General features: G+C 35.5%; 1 protein-coding gene across 2 annotated transcripts in view; it reads right to left on the bottom strand.

The window, feature by feature from the left end:
* The window catches only part of CSMD3 (CUB and Sushi multiple domains 3), a 1,328,144-nt gene that overhangs the window by 829,393 nt on the left and 471,033 nt on the right, over window positions 1-27,718 (bottom strand). Inside the window, exon 7 of one of the 2 annotated variants that reach the window (XM_045286022.1) lies at window positions 1,180-1,488. The exons of the other annotated variant lie outside the window; for it this stretch is intronic. Coding sequence (XP_045141957.1) covers window positions 1,180-1,488 — 309 coding nt within the window. The remainder of the gene's footprint in view (window positions 1-1,179; window positions 1,489-27,718) is intronic. 2 annotated transcript variants of the gene reach the window in all.

Genomic DNA, 27,718 nt, shown 5'->3' with positions numbered 1-27,718 from the left:
CATGGCGATTTCATTATTTAAAAAGGAGACTATCACATGTCAAGATTTATTTTAGAATGATTTATTAGATGTGAAATATGTATGTTCAATATAAATTTGAATGAAAATGAGCTTCTGAAATACTTGTTTGGTTTTTCAATTAATGTATATAAAGACATCCTGATTTATCTCCTTATTGTATTGTAAGGCATTGAATGCTTTCCAATTCCTTATATTGTGCTTTGTAGAAGCCATATAGAATTATACTGCATGAACCACAGCAAATATATAGGTTACACAATGATGAGTTAGACATTGAGTAGATATTTTCAACTTCTAATATGTTCAATTAGTTTCCACTGATGCATAACTTGATATAAATGAAACATTTCTGATACTACATTAATTTTCTTCCTAAACTACTCTATGAAATGCATTCACCATGAAACAGAAAAAGAAAGACTTGCTATGATGTTTAAATTAAGAAAGGTTTATATTATTTGACTAGAAAATTCCCAATATATGATTTGCTTCATTATGTTTTTTTTCTTTATAAGATAAATTACAAACTAAGGGATATTTATAATTCAATCTTAATCAATAGCCATAAAATTTTCAAAATGAGAAAAACATTCACAGTGCAATCATATAGATCAAGCAAAAACTACTTTAGAAATAAAAGAAAAAGCTATACAGAGCAATCACCAGATATAATGTTTCTGTTTTTCTCCAATTATATCATCTATTTGCTCATTTTCAGGGTTAGAATTTAATAAAAAAAATCTCATGCAAATACTAAAATTTACTACATGAGATAAACGGTCCATGTTTAAACATGTATATATTAATAGAAACTGGCCATTTTCTTTACCTGCTACCTCAACATCATATCTGATATGTAAAAAGCAATAGGTATGTAAGATTTGCTTTTACTATCCCTTTTATGCATTCTTTACTGTCTATGCTTATTTTTCCCCAAACAGTGGTATTACTTCTTGACTTTTTATCTTTACTTAATTTTAGCGCTTTCCAATTATGAAAGCTTGGCTATGTCTAACTATATTTTCAGGTTTTTATTTGAAGTCTGTGTTTCATTTTCCATATCTTGGCTTATGGGCAGCTCGCTCTCTGCTTAGAATCATTACCAAAACATAGCTTTGGCGGTAACTAAATGGGCACAAGTAAAATAACATCCAATACCTCTATGAGTAACAACTGCAAGCTCTTTAGTTCTTTCTATCTGTTCAGCATTTCTTGGTCTTCTGCTTGTGCTTTGTGTATCTGCTTGATGAGGAGAGAGCCCGTCCTTGGATGTGTTGGGGTCCAGACCTGAATTTCTGAGATTCATAACTTGCACTCGCTGTTCTTCGGGAAGTCTATGCATGGTGACAGCTGTAACACTGGAGACAGTAGCATCTGCAGATGCGCTAGCAACAGCAAAAGCACCAGTGGTAGTCCTGGCACGCTCCTCTAACTCACCAGTGGAGGGAGTGTGGGTCAATGGAGAACCTGTGGGACACAGTAGCACTGGATGCTAACTTTTTCTTTTAAATGTTGTTTTTATTTTCTGTTCAGTTTAATACATTATATTCCCGTTTATCACATTCATGATAATCAACACCAAGAGGTAAAACACAAACACACCCCTAAAATGTGAAACACACCAGATATGTGACTTTGTATCAATAAACCTATGGATCAATATATACCAAATCATCACATTTTTTTTTTAATGTGAAACAAATTCGTTTTTTAGAACCCTAACAAATATTTTCTTTTCTTTTTTTTTTTAAAGAAAATACAGAGGGATTTTGGCAAGCAACACCTGACAAGTGACAGGTTTTGACAAACTGGTTAACTATGTAACCACACTTTTCTCAAAATATGCTTTGAGTAGTCTGTACCATATTTATTCATAATTTCTGGGAAAAATATCAAATATTTAAATTTTAAGACAAGTAAATGAAGTAAAGAATTTTAAATCAGAGCCAAAAGAAAACATATTTTTATATTCAACTGAATTTACTTTATGTAAATTTCTCTTAACCTCAATCATCAAAAAGCTAGCAGCAGTAAAAAATATTCAAATATTATGTGCTACTTATACTTCATAATTTGGGGGGTTTGCTTTTTTATTAGAAATTGGGTAATATTTCTCTTCTCTATTCGTAAATCTGAGAGTAGTCAATTTTCAATGAGGTAAAATTAAAAAATGTTTATTTTACAAATGGTTAATAATGAAGTACTCATCACCATGGGACACTTATTCATACAATCTAGCTTGAGCAAATTGTAGGGAAACTTCCAAATAAACGCATAAGGTTTTGATGGTACAAGTATGTATAATAACGTTATCACATTTTTACCCTTATTGCGATTTCATTATAATTTAAATATAAATTCCATTTGACAAATTAAGGTTTCCTCTTTCCTTCACTTAAACTTTGAAAAGGTTGCTCTGTATAATCCATAATTCATATGTGATATAAAATGTGAGCTCATAATAGAGGCATGAAACTGAAGGAGTATGTAGTTAAAAGACCTTGACAGCTACAATGCCTAACAAGGAAACTATCATTTCGTAGCTGCAGATACAAATAGGGAGTATTAAGTCCTGGTAGGAAATCTTCTAAATATTGTTTCAAGTCAATGAATGGTCTATGATTCTACATACTTTCCTTTTTACTAAAATCTATTTCAGAACTATTTCCACAACGTTAATTATATAGTTCTTACAGTAATACATTAGGATATTTTAACCACCTAAAGTTCAAAGAAAAAATGTTATGCCAGTTTATGTGGTTTGAAAATTATCTGACTTATTTTTCTCTTGAGCTGTAGATAGATGGGTAGCGGGACCAGAAACTGAAAAACGGGAACAACAAGGGTGAGGCAGCATTCATAAGCAAGAAAAGAGATCGTGCATGTCTATGTGCTACTCATTCTGGTAACCATGTTTGCATCTGCTTCCTTATAGATAGATTTTTCAAGCCAACTGTTTTGGTTTTTTTATTTTTATTTTTTGGTTGTTTCTTCCAGAAGACTTGAAGTAAAGGGATGAAAATTTTCATCAGGTTATTTTAAAGATGTTTATTATACTTTAAGCAACAATCAGAGAAAGATACTGCTGAGTATTCAAGTTATTTGGTGAAAATCATAACAGCCAATTTCATGATGCTTATGGAATTAGATATTTTCCAGTAATATACAAGTTAATATTTGTTTAAGGATTATTTTTTAAATATAAAGTTCAGCAAGCCCTACGCATGAACTACTGAATTCCATTAACTGATCTCAATGTAAGGTAAACATTCGGGATGTCATTACTATAGAATTTTTTAATCCATTGTGTTTTCCTGGGTGATTTGATTAAGCCTGCATTTTTTTAGAGGAAGTATAAAAGCAAGATCAAAAATTGGCATTTCTAATTTTTCCATAGTTTCTTTGTTTTCAAGTACAGTAAACTTTTTCCATGTTTTAAAGTACAGTAAACTATTTAGCTATAAATATTAATGCTAAATAGGGAAGTAGGAACAACCAGAATTTGTATTCAAATTCAAATTAATATTTCTGACATGATTATGATTATTCCAAAAATGTATATGGTATTAGGGCAAACAGCTATGGGATAATGCTTAGGCATGGGTTTAGAATGCTTTTATAATCACCTCAAGACCTACAGACCAATTCTAAAATACATTCTCTTGAAAACCTGAGACTAAGTAGACTTTCAGAACAAATTTGGAAGCTAAAATGTATCTAAGGTAGTGATTAGGTTCAGAATTCACAAGAAATGAGATTTTAAAATCTTAAATAGTATTTCAAGCCAATGTCTTATTAACTAGTCCTTATTCTTTACCCAATGAGTCCTGGAGGCACAGTGGGTTAAACATGACTGCTAATTGCAAGGTCTGTGGTTCAAACCCACCAGCGACCCTGCAAGAGAAAACACGAGGCAATCTCAGAAACCCTGAAGAGCCATTCTACTTTACTGAAGCCGAAGGCCATGGTTCTCAACCTTCCTAATGGTAGCGACCCTTTAATACTGTTTCTCATGTGGTGGTGACCCCCAACCATAAACTTAATTTTGTTGCTCCTTCATAACTGTTATTTTGCTATTGTTATGAATCAAGCGACCCCTGTAAAAGGGTCGTTGGACCCCCAAAGGGGTCACGACTCATGAGAACCACTGACATAAGGGCTCATTGTGACATGATGCTGACTCTATGGCAGTAGATTTGAGCTTATTATTATTATTGTTATTATTATGATGCTTTAGAGATATTATCTCTTTTTTTTCCTTCTCATACTCTCTCATAAGTAGAGATTTTTATAGACTCTTCACTGCTGAATCCCTATGATACAGAGAAAATCACTGTAATACATCACTATTAATTGAATGGAAATTTGGGGGTGTAGTTTGCGAACTGCTAACTGCAAGGCTAGGAAAGAGAAGAGCCCATCTCCCCCCATGAAGATTCACCACCTTGGAAACCAAGTGCCCATCTTACAGGGTCATAGGTGTTGTAATCGACTAGTGGCAGTGGTTGATGTTATTGTATTCATTAAATTACAGATGAAATAAAATAACAAATTTACCAATAAGGGTAAAATTATATGGATAAAATTTTGGAAAATATATGATTGTCATTTATACCCTGAAAAAATCATTTTATACAGTGGCATTAATAACAATTACAAAGAAAACAAAAGAAATTATTTTTTTAAAAACATAGCTTTGAAAAAAGTGTGGAATCTGAAGATTTTGATTATTAAGTAGGAATTATTTCAAATTTTAGTTATCATTCTCCAAACCTATTTGCATGGAAATAGTTTACTTAGAATTTTTAGATTTATCTTTATTGGACAATAGTTACATCTATAATCCCCAAATGTAGAATTGCTTTTGAATTTATGTAAATATATTACAAACATAGAGTGGAACTATTGGGGGAAAAAATTCATGTTCTTTTAAGACATTAATTATCTATAAGATAAAATTATATTACCTTACATGCAAAGCCATTTTATTTAATACATATTCAAATTTAGAATGCTGAAAGAGTACCACTTTAAATTGGCAGTGTATGAAACACAGGTTTTGAAATCATAAAAAGGCACCATTTACCAATCCAAAAAAATACTTAACATTTTTTGATACCAAAGTGTTATATCATAATAGTCAATGTTGGAGAATGTCTTAAAATTATATATAGCAACAATGATCATAATCCAATATTAGAATATAATATTTTACTTTTTATAAATTTGAAATATACTGCACAATTATGTAAATACTGTTTTTAATAGAAAAGGCTAAATGCATATAGAACAAAAAATATAGCCCAACCCAAGGTAGACATTTTACATTCAGAAAATCCATTCTTCCTTTGAAATAAAAGCAAATAAGATACTATATAAACATATACTTCGAGTATACTTTTATTTACTATGTGACAAAGCATTTCCTAAAATATGAAACTAAAATGAAATGATTTGCATTCATATACCTTGATAACTGTAACTGTATATAATCTTAAAATTTTAAATAATAGAAAATAACGTCTGTTACACACACTAATGAAAAAATAATTTAATAGTAATATCTTATGGAATTTTGATTTTATTATGAATAATAATGAGAATTAAAATTTTAAGTCCTTTTTAATTTAAAAGTTTATCTGCAAGAGAACAATTCAGGGAAATCCATTTAAATAGGCATCATTTAGAAATGTATCATTATAATAATATATTACAAATTTGCATTTTACTGAATATTCAATTCATCTTGCAGTTTATTTTAAAATTTATGTTGTATGTATTATAGACATTATCTATACAACTAAGGAAAGAACAGAATATATTGGTATACAGATATATTGCTATACCCATTAGTGGGTATCCCAGTATATATACAACTTTATAAATATTTGCTAAAGATTTTTCAATATTCAAAGTAGCCTTTAAATATTTATTTTGATTTTTCAAATACAAATCAATTCTATATATTCTGTAACTTCCTTGACTTTAGTGATTCATGTGGAATAATTGGATGAAAATTAAACCAAAGTAATTCTAGGTGGATAATTTTGTGGCATTACAATAGGTAATAAAAATGCCATTAAATATAATTCACATAAACCATGCAAAAATACATACAAAATATACAAAGCAACACAAAAATAAATCAAAGTGATCCTAATGCAATAAGTCCACTCAAGATATTTAAATGTTCTAGAATATTTGCATATGCAACTTAATTTGAATACTATATTTAATCTTGTTTTACAGTATTTACAGAAATATTAGAAGATAATTGAATGTGATCTCTTGAAAACTAATGAAAGTATAGAGGATTCAGGAGGGAAAAGTCCCTGCTTTACCATCTGTTACATTTTAAAGTTATTATTGAGAATATTGCAGTTGGAAAAATTGCGAAAATATTGCTGCATTGATTGTGGTAATCAATTATAGATATTATAATATCTATGTATATTTAGTGTTTAGCAGTCCAAAATGGTGGCTGTGTGTATAATAAAACAATTCAAATAAGCAACATATAGATATAGAGATTAGGCCTTAAAATAATAGAAAATGTAAATATTTTATCAATTATTATTGAAATAAAATGATATTTATTTTTGAGAAATAGTTTAGCAAACAAATGCTGAAAACATTAATTTGTAAGTTGATTCTAAAGATTCTGTCTGTTGGTTTTAAAGTTTTAATTTTAAAATAAAGTGTTGTATTTATATTTGTACTACATCAAATTATGATTGTTTAAGTTATTTCATTCCATAAATGTACTATAACTTGGATTATTAGATATATTTCTAAGAAAAAACCCTGCCCATTGAGCCATTGCATCGCAATGGAAAAATGCTAACATCTGCATTCTGTTTTCTGAAATATGAAAATTTGGATAAGGGGGCTAAGTAAATATGTGTAAAGAGAGAAAGAAAATCAGTAATTCTGGTAGTAATAGTCTAGGATAAAAAATTAATTGTAAAATAAGTAACCTTTAAATATAACTTTGCCTTTTAAAATATTTTTCTGTTTATGTTGGCTTTGTTCTTGTTTTTTGGTAAATATCTAGTTAAAACACCAACATAAAAATTTGTGATGTGGATTTGTTGTTCTTATCAAGTACAGGTGATCTTAACTAATTTTACATGCAAAATGAATGAATACATAAACATTTACAATCAAACTGAAACTCAAATTAAAATTAGTTTGAGAATGTAGTGATGCATCAACTAAAATCACACTTACTATGAATCAACAAATTATTAAAAACAAATATTCAACAAATTATACATTAATGCCAAGTCATTTACATGCCGGGAAAATAAAAACTTATTCAGCATTGTTCAACACTGTAATAAACCCCATGACATATGTCCACAAATCTCTCTTTCTAAATGAAATGTGAACGTGTGCCTATTTTAGGAAGAACATTACGGATATGACTTTATTGGTCTGTCACAAAAAGTATGGATCTTATATGAAATATCAGTGTTGTTGTGTTCTAAAAACATGAGCAACAGCCCTATCATTTCTTAATACTACAAAGAGAGTAAGAACTTCAAAGGAAGATCTTCTGAGCAGAGGATTTCGAATGTCTGTACATTGTTCATTCAATTTCACAATCTCTCTCTCACACATCCGGCCCCCCCTCTCCCCCCCCAGCCCCCCCTCACGACCCCCGCCATATCAGATTTTACAAACCGACTAGAGTTAATGTGTTGAATAACCAAGCCTGACATCTGGTGAGTTTCCTTGTCACATACTTTGAAATTCCATTATATGTATGGATGGCTAGTAAGTGCTTTGCTTTCTTTTAATGTGCACACCCACAAACATACACAAGTCACTCATAGAAACAAACCTGCACAAAATACTACTTGAAGTTTTTCTTAGGTAACTAAGCATACTGTCTTTCTGTGAAGTAAACAGAGACAATAAATCTTAAAGGCTTATGTTTTGAAGTAAAAATATTGGCACTGCTACCAAGTCACCTAAGATTTTTTTTTTTAAGGATTATTACTCCTCTCTCCCCATGCTTTCTCCAACCATCTCCCTGAATCCTGCATTTCTTCACCTCTTCCTTGTAGCAACTGAGCCAGAGGTATCTGTCCCTCAAACAAACAAACAAACAAACAAACAAACAAACAAACAAACAAACAAACTAAGCACACATTTTTTTTTATTTCCTGATACACTCACTGTTGACTCATAGGAACACTAGGGAACAGGGTAGAACTGCTCCTGTGTTTGAGGTAGTAACTGTTGATGGGAGTCCTTAGCCCCGTCTTCCTCCTGCTGAGTGGCTGGTGTCTTGTAGAATCAAGTTCTCCAGGAAATTTGGCGCCATCATTAAGTAAAAGGATACTGGTTTTTTGTTTGGCTGTTTTATGCCTCCACCCCGACCCCCCTAAGGTAGCTTGGCAGTACAGAGGTTAAGCAGCTCTGGGCTGCTAAGCGAAAAGATGGGTGATTTGACTTTCTCTGTAGGAGAAACGTGGCAGCAGGTTTCTGTAAATGTTTATAAGCTTGGAAAGACTACGGGTACTTCTACTTCGGCCTATCGGCTCTATGAATAAAGATCTAACCGAACTCCCTGGGCTAGACATCTTTTATTCTGAGGTATCAAGACCACCTTCACTTTGAGATCCTAGCTCTTTCAGCTAGTCCATATGTATTGTTAACTTTCTGAAAATGGAGATTATGCCTTTTAATTGTTTAATTTCCACTTCACTTGGAGATTTCATGAACCTCTATGGGAGAGAGTGGGGGGACAGCGTGGCTAAAGCAAATATAACTAAAAGGCTTACATTTTTTTTAAAAAGGGGAGGGTAGTACATTTGGTTTATTAAATGTTAGTAATTTTTCAGAATACAGAACAAGAAATTAGATCACTTGGGCATATCTAAACAACATAATATATTTGCAATTTATACTACATGTACTCAGAAAGACGTGTGGAAAAAGCTAAAGAAATAGAAGATGAAACATCCAAGGATTTATAAATTTCTCCTTTATTTCCATTTTGTCAGGAATTACATTTTTTATCCCTCAGGAATATTAAAAATAATAATTTTATAGTGCTAGCCTTTGGGATGGTGAAGAAGAGAAAGAATAAACATGGAATGTGAGTAGGTATAAATCTTGAAAAAAATATCTTTGACAAAAACGAACAAAGCAAAGTCTTCCTCTACACTCACCCAGACCACCACGTCCTTGGGCCTTTCTTGCCTTGGCTATTTGACTGCAACTTAGTTAGCTGCTGTTTACATATATTTTATGGGCACTGATCTGTGTTCATTAATTTTATATAACCCTGTTTTAGTAAGCCTGGCTTTACATATGTGCTGTGCTTTTCAAGAAACTCAGAAGCTGCCTGTGCTGCCATCTATCTCTGTGATCCAGACAGTACTCAAAATATTGTCTTTGAAATGAACTCAAAAATTTCCCTTTGGAACAAATTATAGAGGGATTGTTTTAGTTCATTCTCATTCAGTGAATTCACCCCTGAGAAGAAATTCGAGCGGGCTTTAAAACATCCATAGGCAAAATGGAATAAAAAGATAATGAATTTTTTCCACAAAATTTTGAAGCCTCCACACACTAGAGATTACTTGAGAGACGGATGTTTTGAAAAGAGTGTGAGGTCTGTATTAAGGTATTTCCACAGGTTGATATCCCATCACAGGTAATTATTATATAATTAAACAAACAGGGTTTTGTATTAAAAAATGGGGGTATTGAGAGGCAGGGTGGGTAGGAATAGACTAGTATTGTGGGGTCAAGACATTTTAGGTGTTGATTGAGGTAGATTTGATGGGCAACTGGCAAGAAATTGGCATAAATATACTGATATTAATGAGTCTATTAAGCTCAAGCAAACAAAAAATCATGCTTTCCTATATTACAAACTGAAAAATGCTAAATTCTATAGCAGCAAAGTTCTTTTTTTTGCACTGATTAGTTATATTAATAAACAACCTGACTTATTAAAAATACATAGTTTATTCTCAAAGCCCATTGTTATTCATAAAGATAATTCTCTTCCAATTCATATTTTTTGTATTATGAACACTTCTATACTGGCATATTTAAATATATATACTGCTACTCAATTTTATGTAAATTAATATACCTAATTACTATATATTTATATGTAAACCTTTATATTTGTGCAATTATTAAGCCAATTTCTTTTTAACACAGAGTGCGTGCTATTTACAGACTGTACATACGGTTACTGCTTTTAAATAACCAAAGAAAATACCAAGTACACTGCTGTTGAGTTGATTCCGACTCAGAGTGACCATATTTGACAGAGCCAACCTGCGTCCTAGAGTTCTACAAACAGACTGCCACGCATATTTCTCAGACTGATGGATTTGAACCACTGACCTTGAGATTAGTGGCTGAGAGTTTTAAACACTTTTAATACCATCCACCAAAAAAGAAAGAAAGAAAGAAAGAAGGAAGCAAGGAAAGAAGGAGGGAAGGAAGAAACTATGGCAAGTATAAATGGAATGGCGGATATTGGCATTATTTTTATTTCCTTTGGTATTTTTGAGCAGATGATGTTAAAATGTAGAAATACACTGCAGAGATAGGTCCTCGGAAGATCACAGAAAGTATGTATTTTAACATTGTTCTATTTGACCATTTTTTGGACCCTTTTCTCATGGTGATCAGAAATTGAATTACTTAGTTCCTTCGGTCAATATTCTCTGGAGAAGAGAGATGCATTTGAGCCCGGAGAGACAGAGAAATTCCCTCTCCGTTTGAGAAGAAGAACTGTTCCTGCGGAGTCCCTTGCAGCTTAAACCCACCTCCTGTAACGGAAGAGAACTGCCCCCCAGGGTCCTCCTGAAACCCACTGACGCAGCAGGGGGCCGCCAGATGGCTTCACACAACCAGTCTCTAAGTTGGCTGCACGACACTACACCCACTCTGCCACCAAAGCGCCACGATTTAGACCAGACGCTCCGTAGACAGGAAACCAGAAAAAGAAATCTGAACCACGGAATTCAATAAAGAACTGGTGTTTTTAATTTTTTGTGGACCCTGGAAAATCATCTCTTTTCCATTCATCCAAGAAAAAAGTAAAGAGTACTTACTTTGTGACTCTTTCTAGTTGTCCTCTCTACAACAATGACAAGTACTGTTTTCTTTTTCTATGTTCTAAAAGTCGTTTAAATGTTCTCACTATAGAATTTATAGCATTATATTTCTCCTTCCCCTCTGTTCTTCCCCACTCTTTTTCCCCAAACAGGAATTAAACGTGTATTATATGTCAGGCAGGTTGATGATAGGTAGGTAGACATATAAGTTTGGTAGCTATTAATATTGAAGATAAATAACCAAAGAGCAACAGCAAAAAAAAATCTGAGCAGTGTGATAAGTTCAACACAGCTTGCAACTAAGATTTAAAAAAAAATGGACGTGTATTTAGCTATGCTTACGCACAGCACACAGAACATTTTAGAGGAAGAAACATTGGCATTAAGCATAAATGATGAGTCATTGTTGAATGATGCATGAGTAATAAGAGATCTAGTTAAAGGCAATGGCTTACAAAAGTGTGATGACAAAAACTAGGATGTGCTCAAGAAGCTGCTGAATGAAGAGATGGGGATAGCAGATTCGGTAGATGGGGACAACGCTTTAAAGAACTATGAAATATTTTTAGATTTCAAAGATTAGGAATTTATGCAGAATATTAAATAGCAGATTGTTACAATAAGATTGACATTTTACAAAGATCGGTCCTGCTTTGACATGGGGGAAGTTTAATGATTTATACAGACCAGAGGGATGGCGAGCACTAAGCGGACTCAGCCATAGGACTATGAATACCTTGAAAAATTATTGCCAGATTAAGCAAACAGAAAGTTAGAAAAATATGATTTTTAGTGTCAGACAAAATTAGTGTGGGTATACTCATACTTGAGCATTATGTATTATAAATCTTAAATTCAAATTCAAATATGAACCCCAGGTATTTTCTGAAATCTCTACCTTGAGAACAATTCAAATTTGTAAAAGAAGCAGAAAGTAGCAGTAAATACTGATGCCTTTTAAACATGCAATCAGTAAGTGGGAGTTAGTACAGGTATAGTATCATTCCACAGTTCAACTATGTCAAGCAGAATTGTACAATTGCTCCCACAGTTTCCAAATATACTTTTACTTCCTGGACTCATAGATATCAACTCCTTTTTACCACCCCCACTCCCATCCCCACCCCCACACAAGGAAACTTATTCTACTTGCTTTTCCTACAGGCTCAGCAATCCTGGGTTTCATTTTCAAAAAAACAGCAAAAACATATGACACAACTTCAAGAGGGCGACGTCCAATGACATAAAACCAATGAGGCATACCGTAATATGAATACACACAACTAAAATAAATCAGAACTCTCTGCCCTGAGTTTGCCAGAATAATATATATCTTAACACAGCATATAGAACATTGACGTAGCAAAACCATGTTTGTCTGTCTACCAAGAATTCAACAATCTTGGTGTTGCTGTGTTCTGTGTCCTCAGACACCATGTACTTTCCAACTTATGTCCTTGGGTTACAAGTGTGTCTGAAGAAAAGTCCAGCTCACCCAATGGAGTTTCCACAGGGGATCTCCCTGATGCAGCTTCTGGAGCATGTTGTGTGCCTTAATGATCTAGGATTCAGTGTCCCAGCATTTCGGGGAATCTTACCTGGGTGCCCAGGATGCACATTTAAACCCAGGTCAATTTCAAGGAGTTCAGAAAGAAAGACTGTGTTTGGAAACTCATTGTGGAAGCTATTGCAAAATTCTGGTTGATGTCATTGAACTGGGAAATGACAAAATATATGTATTAACTCTCAATTAAGAATAATAATAATAATAATTTAAAAGAAATATAGACCCAGGAATGGGTTTTGGGCCCACACTAAATCCTAGCTCCAATTTATGATCAATTAGTTCTTACATCATGGTCCTGATGGATACTTGCCCTCAGGAAGGGAACACAGAAGATACAGGTGTTATAGCAAAATGTGGCAAAGACATTATTTGGTGCCTGGCAATTAATAAAATAGATGTAGGGTCCTCAATCTTTGTCTCTAAACAAGCAGCCATCTAAGTGAGATGTTAACTAAGTCCACATGGAATGAGGACACCATCATTAGTCACTGAAGGTTTGTAAATCATATAATCCCAAATTGAAGGTGGAATTAGTATCAGGACCTAAATTTTGAGCATCTAGTTTGCAGAAAGCTATCGATGACAGTGGGAGCCCAAGATTCATTTGTCGCAACTAAATAGGAAGGAAAGAAGTGTCCAGGGAACTCCTTCTATCCACAATAGGGGGATGGGAGGAAAGTGGCTACTAAACCAAGTGCATTAGAGAGATGAATATACGTGGAAGGTCGAAGGCATACATCTGACTTGAACAGGTAAAACTTGGGCAGTTGATCTCCCCTCTGAAGTATACCTAACCTGATCTGGTTTTCAACATTTTCTATATTTTTGTTTGTTTATTTTAGGGTGTATCTCAGAGGAAGTATCTCTTTGAAGGTCACCCTCTTGAAGTTTTGCTATATGTTTTTCTGTGTTTCGGTACATGAAACCCAGCATTGATGAACCTATAGGGGCAGCAAGTAGAATAAGGGTCTCAGAGGGGGATGGTATGATGGTGGTGGTGGTGGTGTTGTGTGTGTGTGTGTGGGGGGCGGTGCTTATAAAAGGGAGATGATGTCAAAGAGTCCAGGAAGAAAAAGAAAGGAGGAACTGATTACAAGGATCTACATATAGCTTCTTTCCTGGGGAATGGACAACAGAAAACTGGGTGAAGGGAGACATCAGACAGTGTAAGATATGACAAAATAATAATTTATAAATTATCAAAGGTTCATGAGGGGGCTTAAGTGGAGAGCAAATGTATTGAGAATGCTGAGGGCAACAAATGTACAGATATGGTTTACATAATTGATGTATGTATGGACTGTGATAAGAGTTGTATGAGCCCCCAATAAAATATTTTTTTTAAAGAAATTGATTGTGTTAGCCATTGTAAAATTCTACTCGACGTGATTGAACTATGAAATGATATATGTATTAACTCTCAATTAATAATAAATTTTAAAAATGTTGATCCCATAACATAAGGGTGCTTTGGTTAATCCTTTGGTTGATCCTGTGTTAGAGAGTAGATAGACATACACCGCAAGGATCTCTCTACAAAATTCTGTGAGGATTTTCTAGCAAATGAGAAATAAAAAGAAAACAAGTTCAATAGCACACTAAGGCCTTTTGTTCCACATATATTTAAATTTAACATCCTCCAGTTAGTATTAGAAAAAGTATTCTACACTAGATGTACATTCATCATAAAATTATATATTCCATATGTAAATAAGACACATATTGAAATTTAAATCCATAGATGAGGCATATAAAAAAGTGCTCTTTCTTAGTATATGTGTTGCTGAAGTGTGGACGCCATTACAAGATGGCACCGGACCGCGCCCGCATCGTCAGAGCTGAGCTGTAAACAAGCTTGTTGCGCATGCGCTGCCAGCCGCTCGCTACGCATTATCAAATTGCACCAATCCTGGTAGGACACGTCACCGAGCAGGGTATTTATACCCGGGGTTTTAGGAGCTTGGGGTCTTCCGCAGCTGACCTCGGAGCAAGAGGCAGCTTAAATAAACTTCGCAGATTGCATCTACCAGAAGGGTCCTGACCATTCTTGTCTCGGTCCGTGTTGCGCCGTGTCATCTGCGCGCGACACTGAAGCAAACAAAAAAAAGCTGTTTCTTTAAACAACAATTCAATCTATAAAAATTTTAAAGTAAGTTATTTTCTTTAAGAATATATTGGGCTTTGAGTGTATATAAAGGCTTCAGATATAGGAACAAGTATTAAATAAAGCTGTCCAAATTGTCATGTAAATCTTTTTTATCTGTTACATTTGTTTCCCATTGTTGTTTTTACAGATGATAGAATAAATGGAAAGAGGCTCATTCGATTATTTCCCTCTCCACCTAACAGTCAGAGCTCTAGATGTAAACTGAGATGTAGTTTTAGATAAGGTATACATCTCTTCAGGCTGAAAAGTCTTTAACCAAGGGCAACTTTTCCCCACCCCCAAAGATCAAGAGTGTTTTATTTGATTAAGATTTTATATCTATCTATCTATCATCCATCTATCTATCTATCTATCGATCGATCTATCATCTATCTATCTATACATATGTGTGTGTTTAGTAAAATATTAAAGCAATGGAAATTTTTCCTTAGCTTTTTTCCTTTATAACTATAAAATAGTTATAAATCCCTTCTGGAATGTTTTAAATACACAAAGCTTTATAACTACCCAGATTATGTTGGTGCATTCTAATGTCAGGTAATAATGTAAATATCCAATCTTTTTGTCTGAAGTAAAAATCTTACTTTTATAAGGGTGAGAAAGAGTTGCTCCATTCATCTATAGGTATACACTATATATTTCTCAAAATATGTATAGATCGGATGATCATTACAAAAGTACTTGGCATATCAACACGCTTATTCTGAATGAGTAGATTAGAGAGTTAGACTAACAATGACCTAAGAACTACTAGCATATGTTAATAACTTACTATGTTCCATAGGCTGCCCTAACTTATATTATTTAAGTTTTAAATACAATCTATAAGATGAGAATATTGAAGCCACATAGCAGCTTCAAAATATACTCGGGCTCAAATTCATTTCACTAGTATTGACAAAAACCAGAGTTGAGGCATAAACTGTGTATTTCTAAACTCATACTCCCAATCCCTCTGACATCTTCACTAACCTCCCTATACAATTTAGCATGTAAAATTTATATATGAACTGGTATGCAAGTGAATTATTTATGGTTTATTTTTATTAAACTTCTTCCTCATCACTTCTTACCCAACACACAGCGGATCATTTTCAGACTGTGCCTGAACCCCTCTTGTCTGAGAAGCTTTGTTCTTCAGGCCTCAATTGGAAATTTGCCTCTTATCCCCATAGCTTTTGTTTCTCTAGAGTTAAAGTCTTGTCAAGGAATTAGTAAAGGGAGTCAACATCTGGAGTCGGGAGAGACGATGAAGATGGCCGACACTCCCTCTCTCCTATACCACAGAAAGTGGGGACTTCTAGGCAAATAAATATTCCTCTACCCAGGCTGTCATCAGAAAACAAGGCAAATGGGAATTTGAAGACATATTACTAAAAATGTCTTTCTCCACATTTCCAGATTCTATAAAAGGATCCTTGATTCTTGTACTTAAAAGGTAAGTGTCAAATATTTCTCCCATTTTCAAGTCACCATAACGTCAATTGAATTTTCCTCATATAAGGTACTATTCAGACTCTCAAGTGTATTTAAATTTAAGAACAAGGGACTCTTATTAAGATTCCTATCTGTGGATTACATTATGGACTTAGATCACTTGCAGACACAGTGGAAATACACACTCCATCCCAATGCCTTATTTTGATTTATTTAGTAATTTAGTTCCAGTTTGATAGACGATGATGCCTCTGTCGCTTACTATTTCATCACTTAACTAACAACCTTAGTTTTCTCTACTTGTCGTCATCTATTTTCACTGTGGTCAAGAAGGGTTGGCAGCTAGCTCCATAGTGACGGAACCCATCATCTTAAGGTTTGTAAAGTGTCCCTAACTTTGGTTATTCCTTGCTCTTTCAGTACAAAGAAATTTTAACTCTGACTTTTGAAATTTTGCCTACAAGGACATTTCTTTCTTTTTTATTAATCATTTTTTTTGAGATCTGACTGGTATAATAATCCATAATTAAATTAGATCAAGCATAATTTTACACTATCACTTTCAAAACATTTTCTTTTTTCTTGAAAATTTTGATATCAGCTCCCCTTTATCCCCTTATCCTTTCCCCACCCTATGCCCCAGTAACCCTTATTATTCTATTATATATTATTACTATTATTGCCATTTCTTACACCATCCAATGTATCCATTCACCTGCAATTCTGTTACTCATTCCTCTGGAGTGGTATTTTACAGTCATCGTTGCTATTATATCCCCCTCCCCTCACCCCACTTCTCTTCCTTTACCCTCAGGGAATCATTACTCCTGTTACTGTTTCTGAAGGGTTATATATCTTGGCTTTCATGTATTGAACACTTTTAATTATACAAATGAACATATGCAGGTTGGACAAGATTAACGAGGTAAAACAAAGACAATAATTGAAAGGGGAGGAAATATTAAAGAACTAGAGGATAGTTATGTGTTCCATCAGTGCTATACCCCTCCCTAGATTTATCATCCCTTCCATGTGGCCCTTCTGTGAGGGACTGTCCAATTATCTTAAAGGTGGGTTTTGGATCTCCACTTTGTCTATGTTACAAGGACATTTTCAAAGTTCTGATAAACTAATGGGGCCCTTATTTTTTGTTATTCACACGTTAGTTTTATTGTTGATGGAAAAATGCTCCTCTAGAAGGACATTTTGTCTTAGAGGTATAGGAGTCAATTCATGCATCAAGAAGTCACAAATGACCAAAAGTTCTACAGCATAAAGCCCACAACAATTATAGGTCACTTACTTCATGCCAGGTTCTATGATAACACTACATGTATTCATCATAATAACCATGCACAACAATTACATTATAATTCTTATAATTAAGTGTAAATAATTTGGATTAGAAAATGAATTCACATATTCACTCAACATGTATTTACTGATGTAAGGCATGCCTCTGATTATTAACTATTTATTTGGAAAACAAATGTTTTGAATGCCTACTTTCTCCCAGACACTGGCTATTACAAAGGTGCATTGTACAGACAGTGTGTCTCCTAAGAAAGATTACATTCAAATGTGAAAGAAAGACAGACAACAGGCAGATTAATGAAATACTAAGCGGTGAGACACAATGTGACATTTGCATGAAAGCCTTACGAAAGTAAGGCTGAGACATTGAAGAAAACAGACAACAAGAGCTCATAGATGCGGCTCTTTTACTGCTGGATTCCACAGTTTGTGTTCTGAATTACGCTGACACGTTTGTCCCTTTTGTTGTCACTTGAGCAGAGTATTTTATTTCTTTAGAACTCTGTTCCATGGCTCTGTGTCCTTTATGAAGCAGTATTTAGTCTTCATGAACTATCATATTTTCAGAGAAAATGTAGATATTTGAATATCAATTTTTGAATAAAAATTAAATTAATAGCAATCACCTCACTTATTCAATACTTATTAATCTATTATTCTTTCCCAACTATTATTACACTCAGGGATGTAGAGACAATATTAGCAAGGTAGATCATTCAGCAAAAAACACTGATAAATACAATTGTTCAAACACACAGTGTGCTAGATAAAATATGCACACAAATGTCTAGCAGCTCTTTTTATGCACAGGGAGGATCTATTTCCACCCTCTTGCGTCTGGGTTGGCTTTATAATATGCTGTGACCAGGAGATTGTGGCAGAGGTAGGTTGTAGTTTTCACCTTTTGTTTTTGTTTTGTTTAAGCATTTTCTTAAGAGCCCCCACACAGATAATTGCCTGGCTTGCTGAAGGCAGAGAGGCCATATGAAGGTAGAACTAACGTACACACCCCAGCTGACTGGGCCATTTGGGACCTTTCAGCCCAATCGGCAAAATTATGTCACGTGTGAACCTAGCAGAGGAAGCATCCTGCCAACCAACAGAATTGTGAAAAAGAGTAAGGCATTGCTGTTTTAAGGCACTAAGACCTGGGACGTCCTTTACAATACAGGCTTAGCTGATATGGTGAGTGAAATGGAAGGTGATATGAGTATAAAATAGAAGCACTATTCTGGACTTGAATGTGTGCTCAATAAAGTTAGATTTTCTGAAGGAAGAGGTCTGCAGGTGGGGCAAACAATTTGCTCTCAGCTATTGATGTAAAACTTGTTGCTAAAACCCACTTCTTTGTGCGATCCCTGACAGGCCTGCCTGTGCTACTGTAAGTAATACAGCCAAGAACTGTGAGACACAGGGTCGCCATGAGGTAGAATTGACTCAGAGGCAAAAGGGTTTTCATTTTCTGTAGGTAGTGATATTTCTATTGAAATATAAAAGATGGACAGAGATTAGAAACATGAAGAGGAAGGAAAATGTTCTTTTAAGGTCCTGAAGCCAAACAGGTTTTGTTGTGTTCTAGAAATTAGAGACAATTCAGCGTGAATAGGCCTAGGTTGTAGCAGAAAAATAGAGGCTTTAACTTGATAATGTAGGAAATGTGTAGATTATGAGACTATTGAAAAGTAGATTATGGTAGTATGGGGAAGTCAAATCTTTGTATGGTTCTATGCATAGTCTTAATAATTTCCACCATCTCATCGAGTGACATTGTGTAAGTACACTGTAGAGGGCTTTAACAGTGGGATTGGTCCATTTTGTTCTCTGCTGTATATAAAATGAGCTACTACAATAGCAAGAACAGAGAATCCCACTCTCATCAAGAGAGACCCACCACTGGGGCATAAGCAAATTGATGCATAACCTGATGCTAGAAGCACAGGACAGAGGATCCAGAGCGTGTTTCACAGTGACAGACTCTCTGGCCCTCAGAAGAAGCAACGCTGAGTGCCTTCAGGCAGAATGCTGCCTTACAGAGGTGTCCCTTGGACATTTATTGCATTAAAGAGTTTTTAAATGTTTGCTCAAGCAGAGGAGAGGCTAAGGGACTACATGGTGAGAGAGAGAGAACTATTGGCATATTCTGAGAAGAGGTACTTTGAACAAAATAACTGTATCCTTAAGGTTTTATGAAAATTTGTTCTGTTTTGTTAAGTTTCCTAATAAATCCTCAATATTTTAAGTATTATGTGAGAGTTGCCTCTGGTCAATTCAAGGAGTTACTGAACCCAACAGAGTGTATAGTGCTGTAGGATGGGAGGTTGGTATCAGAATAAAGTTTAAAAGGATGGAAGATGGAGGCATGTCTGACCTGAGGCTCATAGGACTCCTCCTTGGGTCACTGTGGAGTTGGACTCTGTCCCCCAAGTGAAGCACCTGGAGGTCAAAGATGGCCTTCATTCTATTTCTTCAGGTCCAAACCACTGCACTATGTTTTGACTTTGCCATGAAGCCCATAGAAGCAAACCCTCCATTTAAATTACCATTCCAGTTATCACCATATATCTCTAATTCCTTTTCAAAACCTGTGTTCTGGAGACAATTGGGAAGAGAAAAGGATGCTTTCTTTCCAATGATGAGAAAATTAAGAAATTTTATGAGATTAAAGAATACAATTTTAGTTTAGCATTTAATTAAGTATGGTTGCCTACAGTTTTCTTGAAAGCAAAATTGAAAACCAGAAGGTATTTGAATCCATTGTTCACAAATATTATCTGTCCATATAAAATTTCCACAGGCTTTCTTTTCTGCTTCCTAATGTGATACCATTGCCTACCTACTTCATCAAGTGTGTTTAAAATGGTATCAAAAATCTTTATTTGATTCAAAAATGAATGATAAAGTATTGCTAAAGTATTTCATAGGAAGGTCAATCAAGGTCCTATATTAGAGAATGAGTTGTTATTGACTTTCAATCGCTGCATAAAAGGATGCAGAGGACGCTATTGAACATCAGTGGTTCTCAGAGTCCCTAAACAGGCCATCTGGTCACCTGCAGAACCTATCTGAAAAGCTATCCAGGTGGAGTGTAACTTTATATGTGATTACATTTCAAAATATGTTCTCCAAAATTGCATTTCCCCTTTAGAAAGAATTCTGTTATAAACGCCTATTATAAAAAGTCACTGCATCTACACAGTTCTGCCTTTCCAGGCAAGTCTAGCTCCCTCTTTTATATTCAGGTGAATACCTTCTAGAATTTAATTAAAGGGAAACCTAGTATGGTGTGCCTTGAAACTGAAATTGGAATGAAAAAGTAATATGTCAGACAGTTCATAATATTGACTGAGGTTTGTCAAATAGATAACAAAAGGCAAAGTACAGAAAATATTCTGGGATTATAAAATTGTATAAGTAAATGAAATGTGGTGAATGTTTTCATTGTTAGTATATATTTTTAACTCAATATTTAATGTGACCACAGCTAAAGTACTACCTTTTGTACAATATCTATCTGCAGTATTTAAAAAATAAGTCCATATATGACCTCTATGTTACATGAGAAACAACACTGGTTTGAAATTAATCTGGGAATTTCAATATTGTCCTCCTGAAAACTAGCAATGTGTGACACTTCCTTACCTATAATATGAATAATTAAGCTGATTTAGCTCTCACCTTTTTCAACATGAAACTTTCTTTCAATAAATATTTATAATCAACTTATTTTTGTGTTATGGAATCTATTTTACAAATAAAATTCACCCTTCCTTTAAGAAATGCTTCATCACTAAAAATAAAGACTATCATGGCATTTAGACAACCACTTTAGTGAAAGGCTATTTCAATTTTATAGAAAATAAAATTAATATTTTAGTTGGCATATGAAGTCCTATGATGAGTGAATTATAATTCAGCTTTTGAGATAGTGAAAATAGTGGGCCATATGTATTCTTCCAGGGAATAAACCCAAGAAGAAATCACTGGACTAGAAGATGCTTAAGGTCCATTCCACCTCTAAATATATATGCAACTTTCCAATGAAATTTACAAAAAATTACTACCATTGAGTTGATTCTGACTCATAGAGACCCTTCTCCCGTGAGTTCCCGATACTGTATCTTGTTCCCAGGAATAAAGAGGCTCATCTTTCTCCCATGAAGCACCTGGTGGTTTCAAAGGGCAAACCTTGCACTTAGCAGCACAATGTGCAACAGATGATCATTCTTAATATATTTATTTTAATAAAGTATCCCATTCTTCCATTTTTCTTTCCATAATCTACATGAACATTTTAGACTATTCTGACTATTTTTCTAGGTGCTAAGGTGATCAAGACAGGGAAGGGAAGATAGACAAAGAAAACAGGAGGGGGAGAAAGCGGAGGGATGTCAGGAACCTCCGTGCTCTGATAGCGGAAAGAGTGACTGCTTGGCTAGGGTAGCTAACACTAGCCTGTCATCTCTGATAAGGGGGCATTTGTGTTGATTTAAGAAAAGCATCCTATTTGGGGAAGTTTCAATGCTGTTCGAAAATGCAAAGTCCTGAACGCAGAAAAGAGTACAGCATTTCCCAGAAGTCGGTGAAAGAATGCTAAGGAGTAGGATATTAGAGCCATGAGGGTAAGAGTTTGAGTTTTATATTTGAATGTATTCAAAGTTAGCAGATGAAAGAAAAGAAGTGATCTGGGTTTTATAAGAGGAGCTCTTAAAGGAAGGTCACATGTGTACGTATGTATTCACTCAGTGTCCAAGCGGAAGAGGGGATAGTTGATGATGGTGGTAGATGGTCCACCAAAGAGACATGCATGACCTAATGGGGTGTGGAAGAAATGAGGCAGAGTGCCTGGTTCTTTCCCCTACTAGGAAATTCCAAGGAGGACAAAAGTTTGAGAGTTGCTATTCCCAAATACTTTGTGCTAGAATATTCTATTGCAAAAGCTGAAAAAGTGAACACATCAGATCAGATCCTTCAGATTAGGGGCTAAAGGCAGGATTCATGAAGAATGAGAAATCACCTGGCATGACCTGAAAAACATAATTAGTAAAACGAAACCAAGCCTGTGTTTCAGATAAATAACAGACGACATGATGCAATTGCTAAAGGCTGAGACACACAGCCCTTGAAAGAAACAGATGCTGCAAGCAGCAGGGAGACGCCAGCGGAAATGGCACAAATGCGACTGTGAATAATGGTCTTCTGTGACCCTTGAAGCTTATCATACATGCTGAAAAACTACACCTAAAATCCTCAGAAATTTTCATTTCTTAAGTTTAAGGAATAAGAAAGTTGTCAGTTCTAAATTGGGTCATAAAGAGAAAAAGGGATGATTATAGAATTAAGAAAATTGGTTGACCCGTCTAAAAAAAATTAAATCATTTCTTTATCTCTACCTTTAATATATTTATTGAGCGCTCACTCTGTGTGACAGGAGCCTTGGTGCTGTAGTGAGTTACATGTTGGGCTGCTAACCACAGGTCAGCCATCCTACTCTACTGGAGAAAGATGAGGCTTTCGTCTCCTGTGAAGATTTACAGCCTTGGAAACCCACAGGAATACTTCTTCCCTGTCCTAGTGGGGGGGCTGTGATTCAAAATTGACTTGATAGCAATGATTTTAGTTTTTGAGTTTTGCTATGTGCCGGGCACTATTATGCTGGATATACAAAGGCAAAAAACATAAAAGATATCATTTTCATGGGATTTACATGGTTAGAAGAATCGAAATACAATGAGCAAGAAAGGAAGGAAACTAGGGAAGGAGTGAAGATGGGAGGAAGGAAGAGAGAGAGAGTGAGAGTGAGTCAGAGCAAGGGAGAAGGAGAAAGAGGGAGACCAAGAAGGAAAGAAAGAAACCGTTCACTGGTTAATTGATGATATATAAAAAGAATGGCATAATGGATTATGCCTACTAGTTGGTCAAAGAGGGACTCTGAGATGGGGCCATTTATACTCTGATTTCAAAGGCTAAATGGAGTCAGATGCATTAAAGTTGGGGAGAAAAAACTATTTCAGAAAAGGTTGTGTGCCTGAGACATGGCCAGAGGCGGTAAACGAAAAACTATATTGTAAATATAAGAAAGTCTCAATTATAGTGTTTGTGTTTTGAAAGTACTGGAAAGCCATGGTGAGCTTTTAAGCTTTCACTGGTTGTGTTAGAAAAGATCACCTTGCTATAGTGTAGAAAACATATTTCAGAGTGGCAACACAATTAGGGAAGATCAAGGTGCAGCCTGATGCAGTTATAAAGGACAGAGATGCTATTTCTGTGTAATGTCGATGAGGAAAATGGGTTGCTTCAACAGGCAAGCCCAAGAATACAAGATGATTGTAGCTAACATGAAATAATAATTGTATCATATCTTATATGATTTCTTTCAAATAACAAATACAGATGGGTAGTATGCTAGTTATGCCTATAAAATTGTGAAGAACAGTAGTGCACATAAGTGAAGAGATATTTTTATTGAACAAGTCTAATTCAATGAATAGAGTAGTTTTAGTCACAGCAGAATTAGGACTCCTGTAAAGGATAACTGAGACACAAAAGACAAAAAAATCTGCAAATAACCAAATGAAAATACATTATTACTGCTTCAATGGAAAATATTAATAACCACAGTATTAACAGAAGATATACAATGCCATAAGTCAATCTTTTTTATGAAAAATAATCATGCAGAAAATTGACTATGTGAATTATTAGCAAGGTTACTTTGATAGAAATTCTATAGAAAGTCATTATCAAAATAATAAACCAAGATTCAAGCAATCCAGCAATCAAGCAATCCACATACCAGAAAAGAAGGCACAAGCTGTCCTAGGACCAGGTAAGGTGGGCCCAACACATCTATGCCTTCTTGCAAGCTATCTCCTTCTGTCCCACTCTACAGCAAGGGAAAATATGGTTGGCCCTGACCCCTGGCAAAGAAAACTCCAGCGGTCTCTCAACAAAAAGTTCAGTGTCTCCAGAACACTGAAAGGTAGACCCTGGTCACCCCTGCAACCTATCAAAAATGACCCCAGATGGCATTATGTGCCAACCCCCACACCCCACACCCCTATCAAAAAAGGCCCAGCCACCCAGAACTCATAAAAGAAGGTTTGGGGTATCCCTTGTTGACTTGAAAAGTAGGCCCCAGCCATCCCTGCCATGACCTGGGCTGCATAGCCCTGGTTGTCCCCCATTAAGGAAGGTCTCAGTTGTAATCAGGACCTGACAACATTGGCTAAGGGAAACGTGACAATGAACTATCTACTCTTCTGTCCACTAGACAATGAAGGAAGTCCTGTCCATCCCAACAGACCAGCAAGAAAGGCCCTTGCGATCCAAGGCAAAACAGGGAGGGTAAAGGGAGAATGGGTAGGAAAGAGGGAACCGATTACATGGAACTGTGTGTGACCTCCTCCCTGGGGGACAGACAACCGAAAAGTGGATGAAGGGAGACGTCGGACAGGGCAAGATATGACAAAATACCCATTTATAAACTATCAAGGGCTCATGTGGGAGGGGGGAGCAGGGAGGGAGGGGAAAAATGAGGACCTAATGTCGGGGGTTTAAATGGAGAGAAAATGTTTTGAGAAATGATGTACAAATGTGCTTTACACAATTGATGTGTGTATGGATTGGGATAACAGTTGTATGAGCCCCTAATAAAATGTTAAAAAAGAGGGAAAAAAAAAAAAAAAAGAAATGCCTCAACCATCATTGTCCCTCAGCAAAGAAGGCCCCAGATGTTTCCAAGTCTGTCAAGAACGAAACGTCACAAGTATCATTGCATCCTTATAAGGAAGGTCCAGACTCACATAACCCCTGGAAAGGAAGGCCCAGCCTTTCCAGCAACCCAGCAAGGAAGGCCCTGGGAGTTCTCACATCCCACCAAGGAAGGACCCACACAACCCTCCAGCTGTGGTCCACCATGGCCACCCCTAATCCCAACAATGCCCCCCCCTCAAATCCCAACCAAGGAAGTCACCAATCATCTCAGTAACTTGACAAGAATCAACTGCCCCCACATGACCCAGGAGCATATCCCAAATTAATAGCTACAACATGGACCCTGGAAAACATCAGTCAACACTAATAAACACACATGCATACACACACACAAATCAAGAAAAAGAGCCACAAACAATGTAAGAACACCCAGGCCAAAAAATTACTCTGAAGAAGAGGCCCTGGAGGTCCAAAAAAATAGAATTCAGGAGAGTTATGTTAGATGCCTTCAACATATGAAGGAGAGAATTATAAAACCAAAGTTCTACTAAACAGACAACCAGAAAGTAAATAATTGGATAACATAGTTAGATTGCATGGTAAAAGAACTGAGTAAAATTCTAACTAAAGGAAAGCCAGATTAATGAGCTCGAAGGCAATTCTTTCAAATGTAACTAATAAACAATCGGCAACAGCAGCCAAAACAAAATAATCTGAAGAAAGTCTATGAAAGATGTAGGGCGTCATCAAAAATATGCAACCTATGTTTCATTGGGATTCTAGAATATAGAAAAGCACAAATACACATACAGAGAAAATACAAGAAATCACCGCTGCTCCCCAGAACGATAAAGGGAGAAAAATAACTATACAAGAAGCTGATTTTCTACTCCTTAAAAAGCTATAGTCTCAGAAACTCACAGAGGCAGTTCTACCTGTCCTAGAGTCCTTGTAAGTTGCCAACAAATCATTAGCAGTGAGAATCACAGTAAAAAAAAAGAAGAAGAAGCATAAGTGGCAATATTAATCTTTGATATAATAGATTCCAAGGCAAAAATTATCATGAAACATAACAAAGACACCTTATAATGTAAAGGATTAATTGAACAGGAGGCTATAACCATATAAAACTTATACACCCTCCATGAACAATCCTCAAAATACATGAACTCTCAGAGTGTTGAGGAGAAAAATAAACAGGTTAGCTATAATAGTAGGAGACTTCAATACACTCCAGGAAAGACAGATCATCAGGAAAGAAGCTCAGTAAAGACAAAGAAGAACTGAATGATGCAATCGACAAACGCAATCTCCTAGACATATACGGAGCACTTTATATATAGATCTCTGGTGCACACAGAATAATCCTCAGAATAGATAACATGTCAGGTAAAAGAATAGCCTTAATAAATTTAAGAACAATGAGAATCTACAACCCATTTTCTCAGACCGTAAGGCTATAAAATTAGAAATCAACAATAAAAAGAACAACGGGGAAATTAAATTTCAGGGGAATTGAACAACATACTACTTAAAAACGATTAATAGATTAAATAAGGATGAACAAAAATTTAATTCCTTAAAAAATGAGAATGAAACACAGCATACAAAAACCTTTTTACACAGTAACAGCCGTTACCCAAGGGCAATATTTAGCAATTAGTGTACACGTGGAAAGAAAGAGAGAGAGAGAGAGAGAGAATAAAATCAAAATCCATACCTTAACACAGAATTTTTAATAAGTAAAACATGACTTACACAATAAACCCTCAATCAGTAGGAGTAAAAAATCATAGAGATTCTGAAAAACAAGTTATTGCCATTGAGTGAATGCTGACCCATATAAACCGAATAGGACAAGGTAGAACGGCCCCTGAGGGTTTCTAAGACTGTAACTCTTTTTTTTTTTTTTGAGATATATAAGTATTATATTAAAGTCATCGAGAGCATGAGAGATATTACAATAAAGCAGTCAGACACATTACATGGTAGCATTGCTCACCTCAGCCCAGCTTGGTGGTCCACATGGAGAGAGGGGGAAGGGAAGGAGGCCAAGGGAACAAGGGAGAGGGGGAAGAGAGGGGAGCCAGAGAGAGTCAGAGAGGTCAGAGCGCTCTATATTGCTGACCCATGCCTATACACCTTTTGGGGGCAAGCCAGCCCACTAATTACAGGTAGAGACATATGTCACAGGGAGGAGCTGCGCTATAGGTTACACAGCAATGAGGGGGTGGTCTCTGGGTCTCCATAGGAACCATTATCATTAGGGTGAAAACTCCTCCTACAGGAGACTGTAACTCTTAAGAGTCACTTAGGGTACAGTATAGCAACAATGAAGCTCACAATCTTCCTCTAGTTCTTAAACGCTTCCTCCCCCCAACTACCAGGACCCCAGTTTCGCCT

This window comes from Echinops telfairi, unplaced genomic scaffold (assembly GCF_000313985.2).
Source record: "Echinops telfairi isolate 266 unplaced genomic scaffold, ASM31398v2 ScPeMD7_1;HRSCAF=3_0, whole genome shotgun sequence".
In the NCBI taxonomy this organism is placed as follows: domain Eukaryota; kingdom Metazoa; phylum Chordata; class Mammalia; order Afrosoricida; family Tenrecidae; genus Echinops; species Echinops telfairi.
The sequence above is the reverse complement of the archived record's forward strand: the minus strand, read 5'-3'. Positions and strand labels throughout refer to the sequence as shown.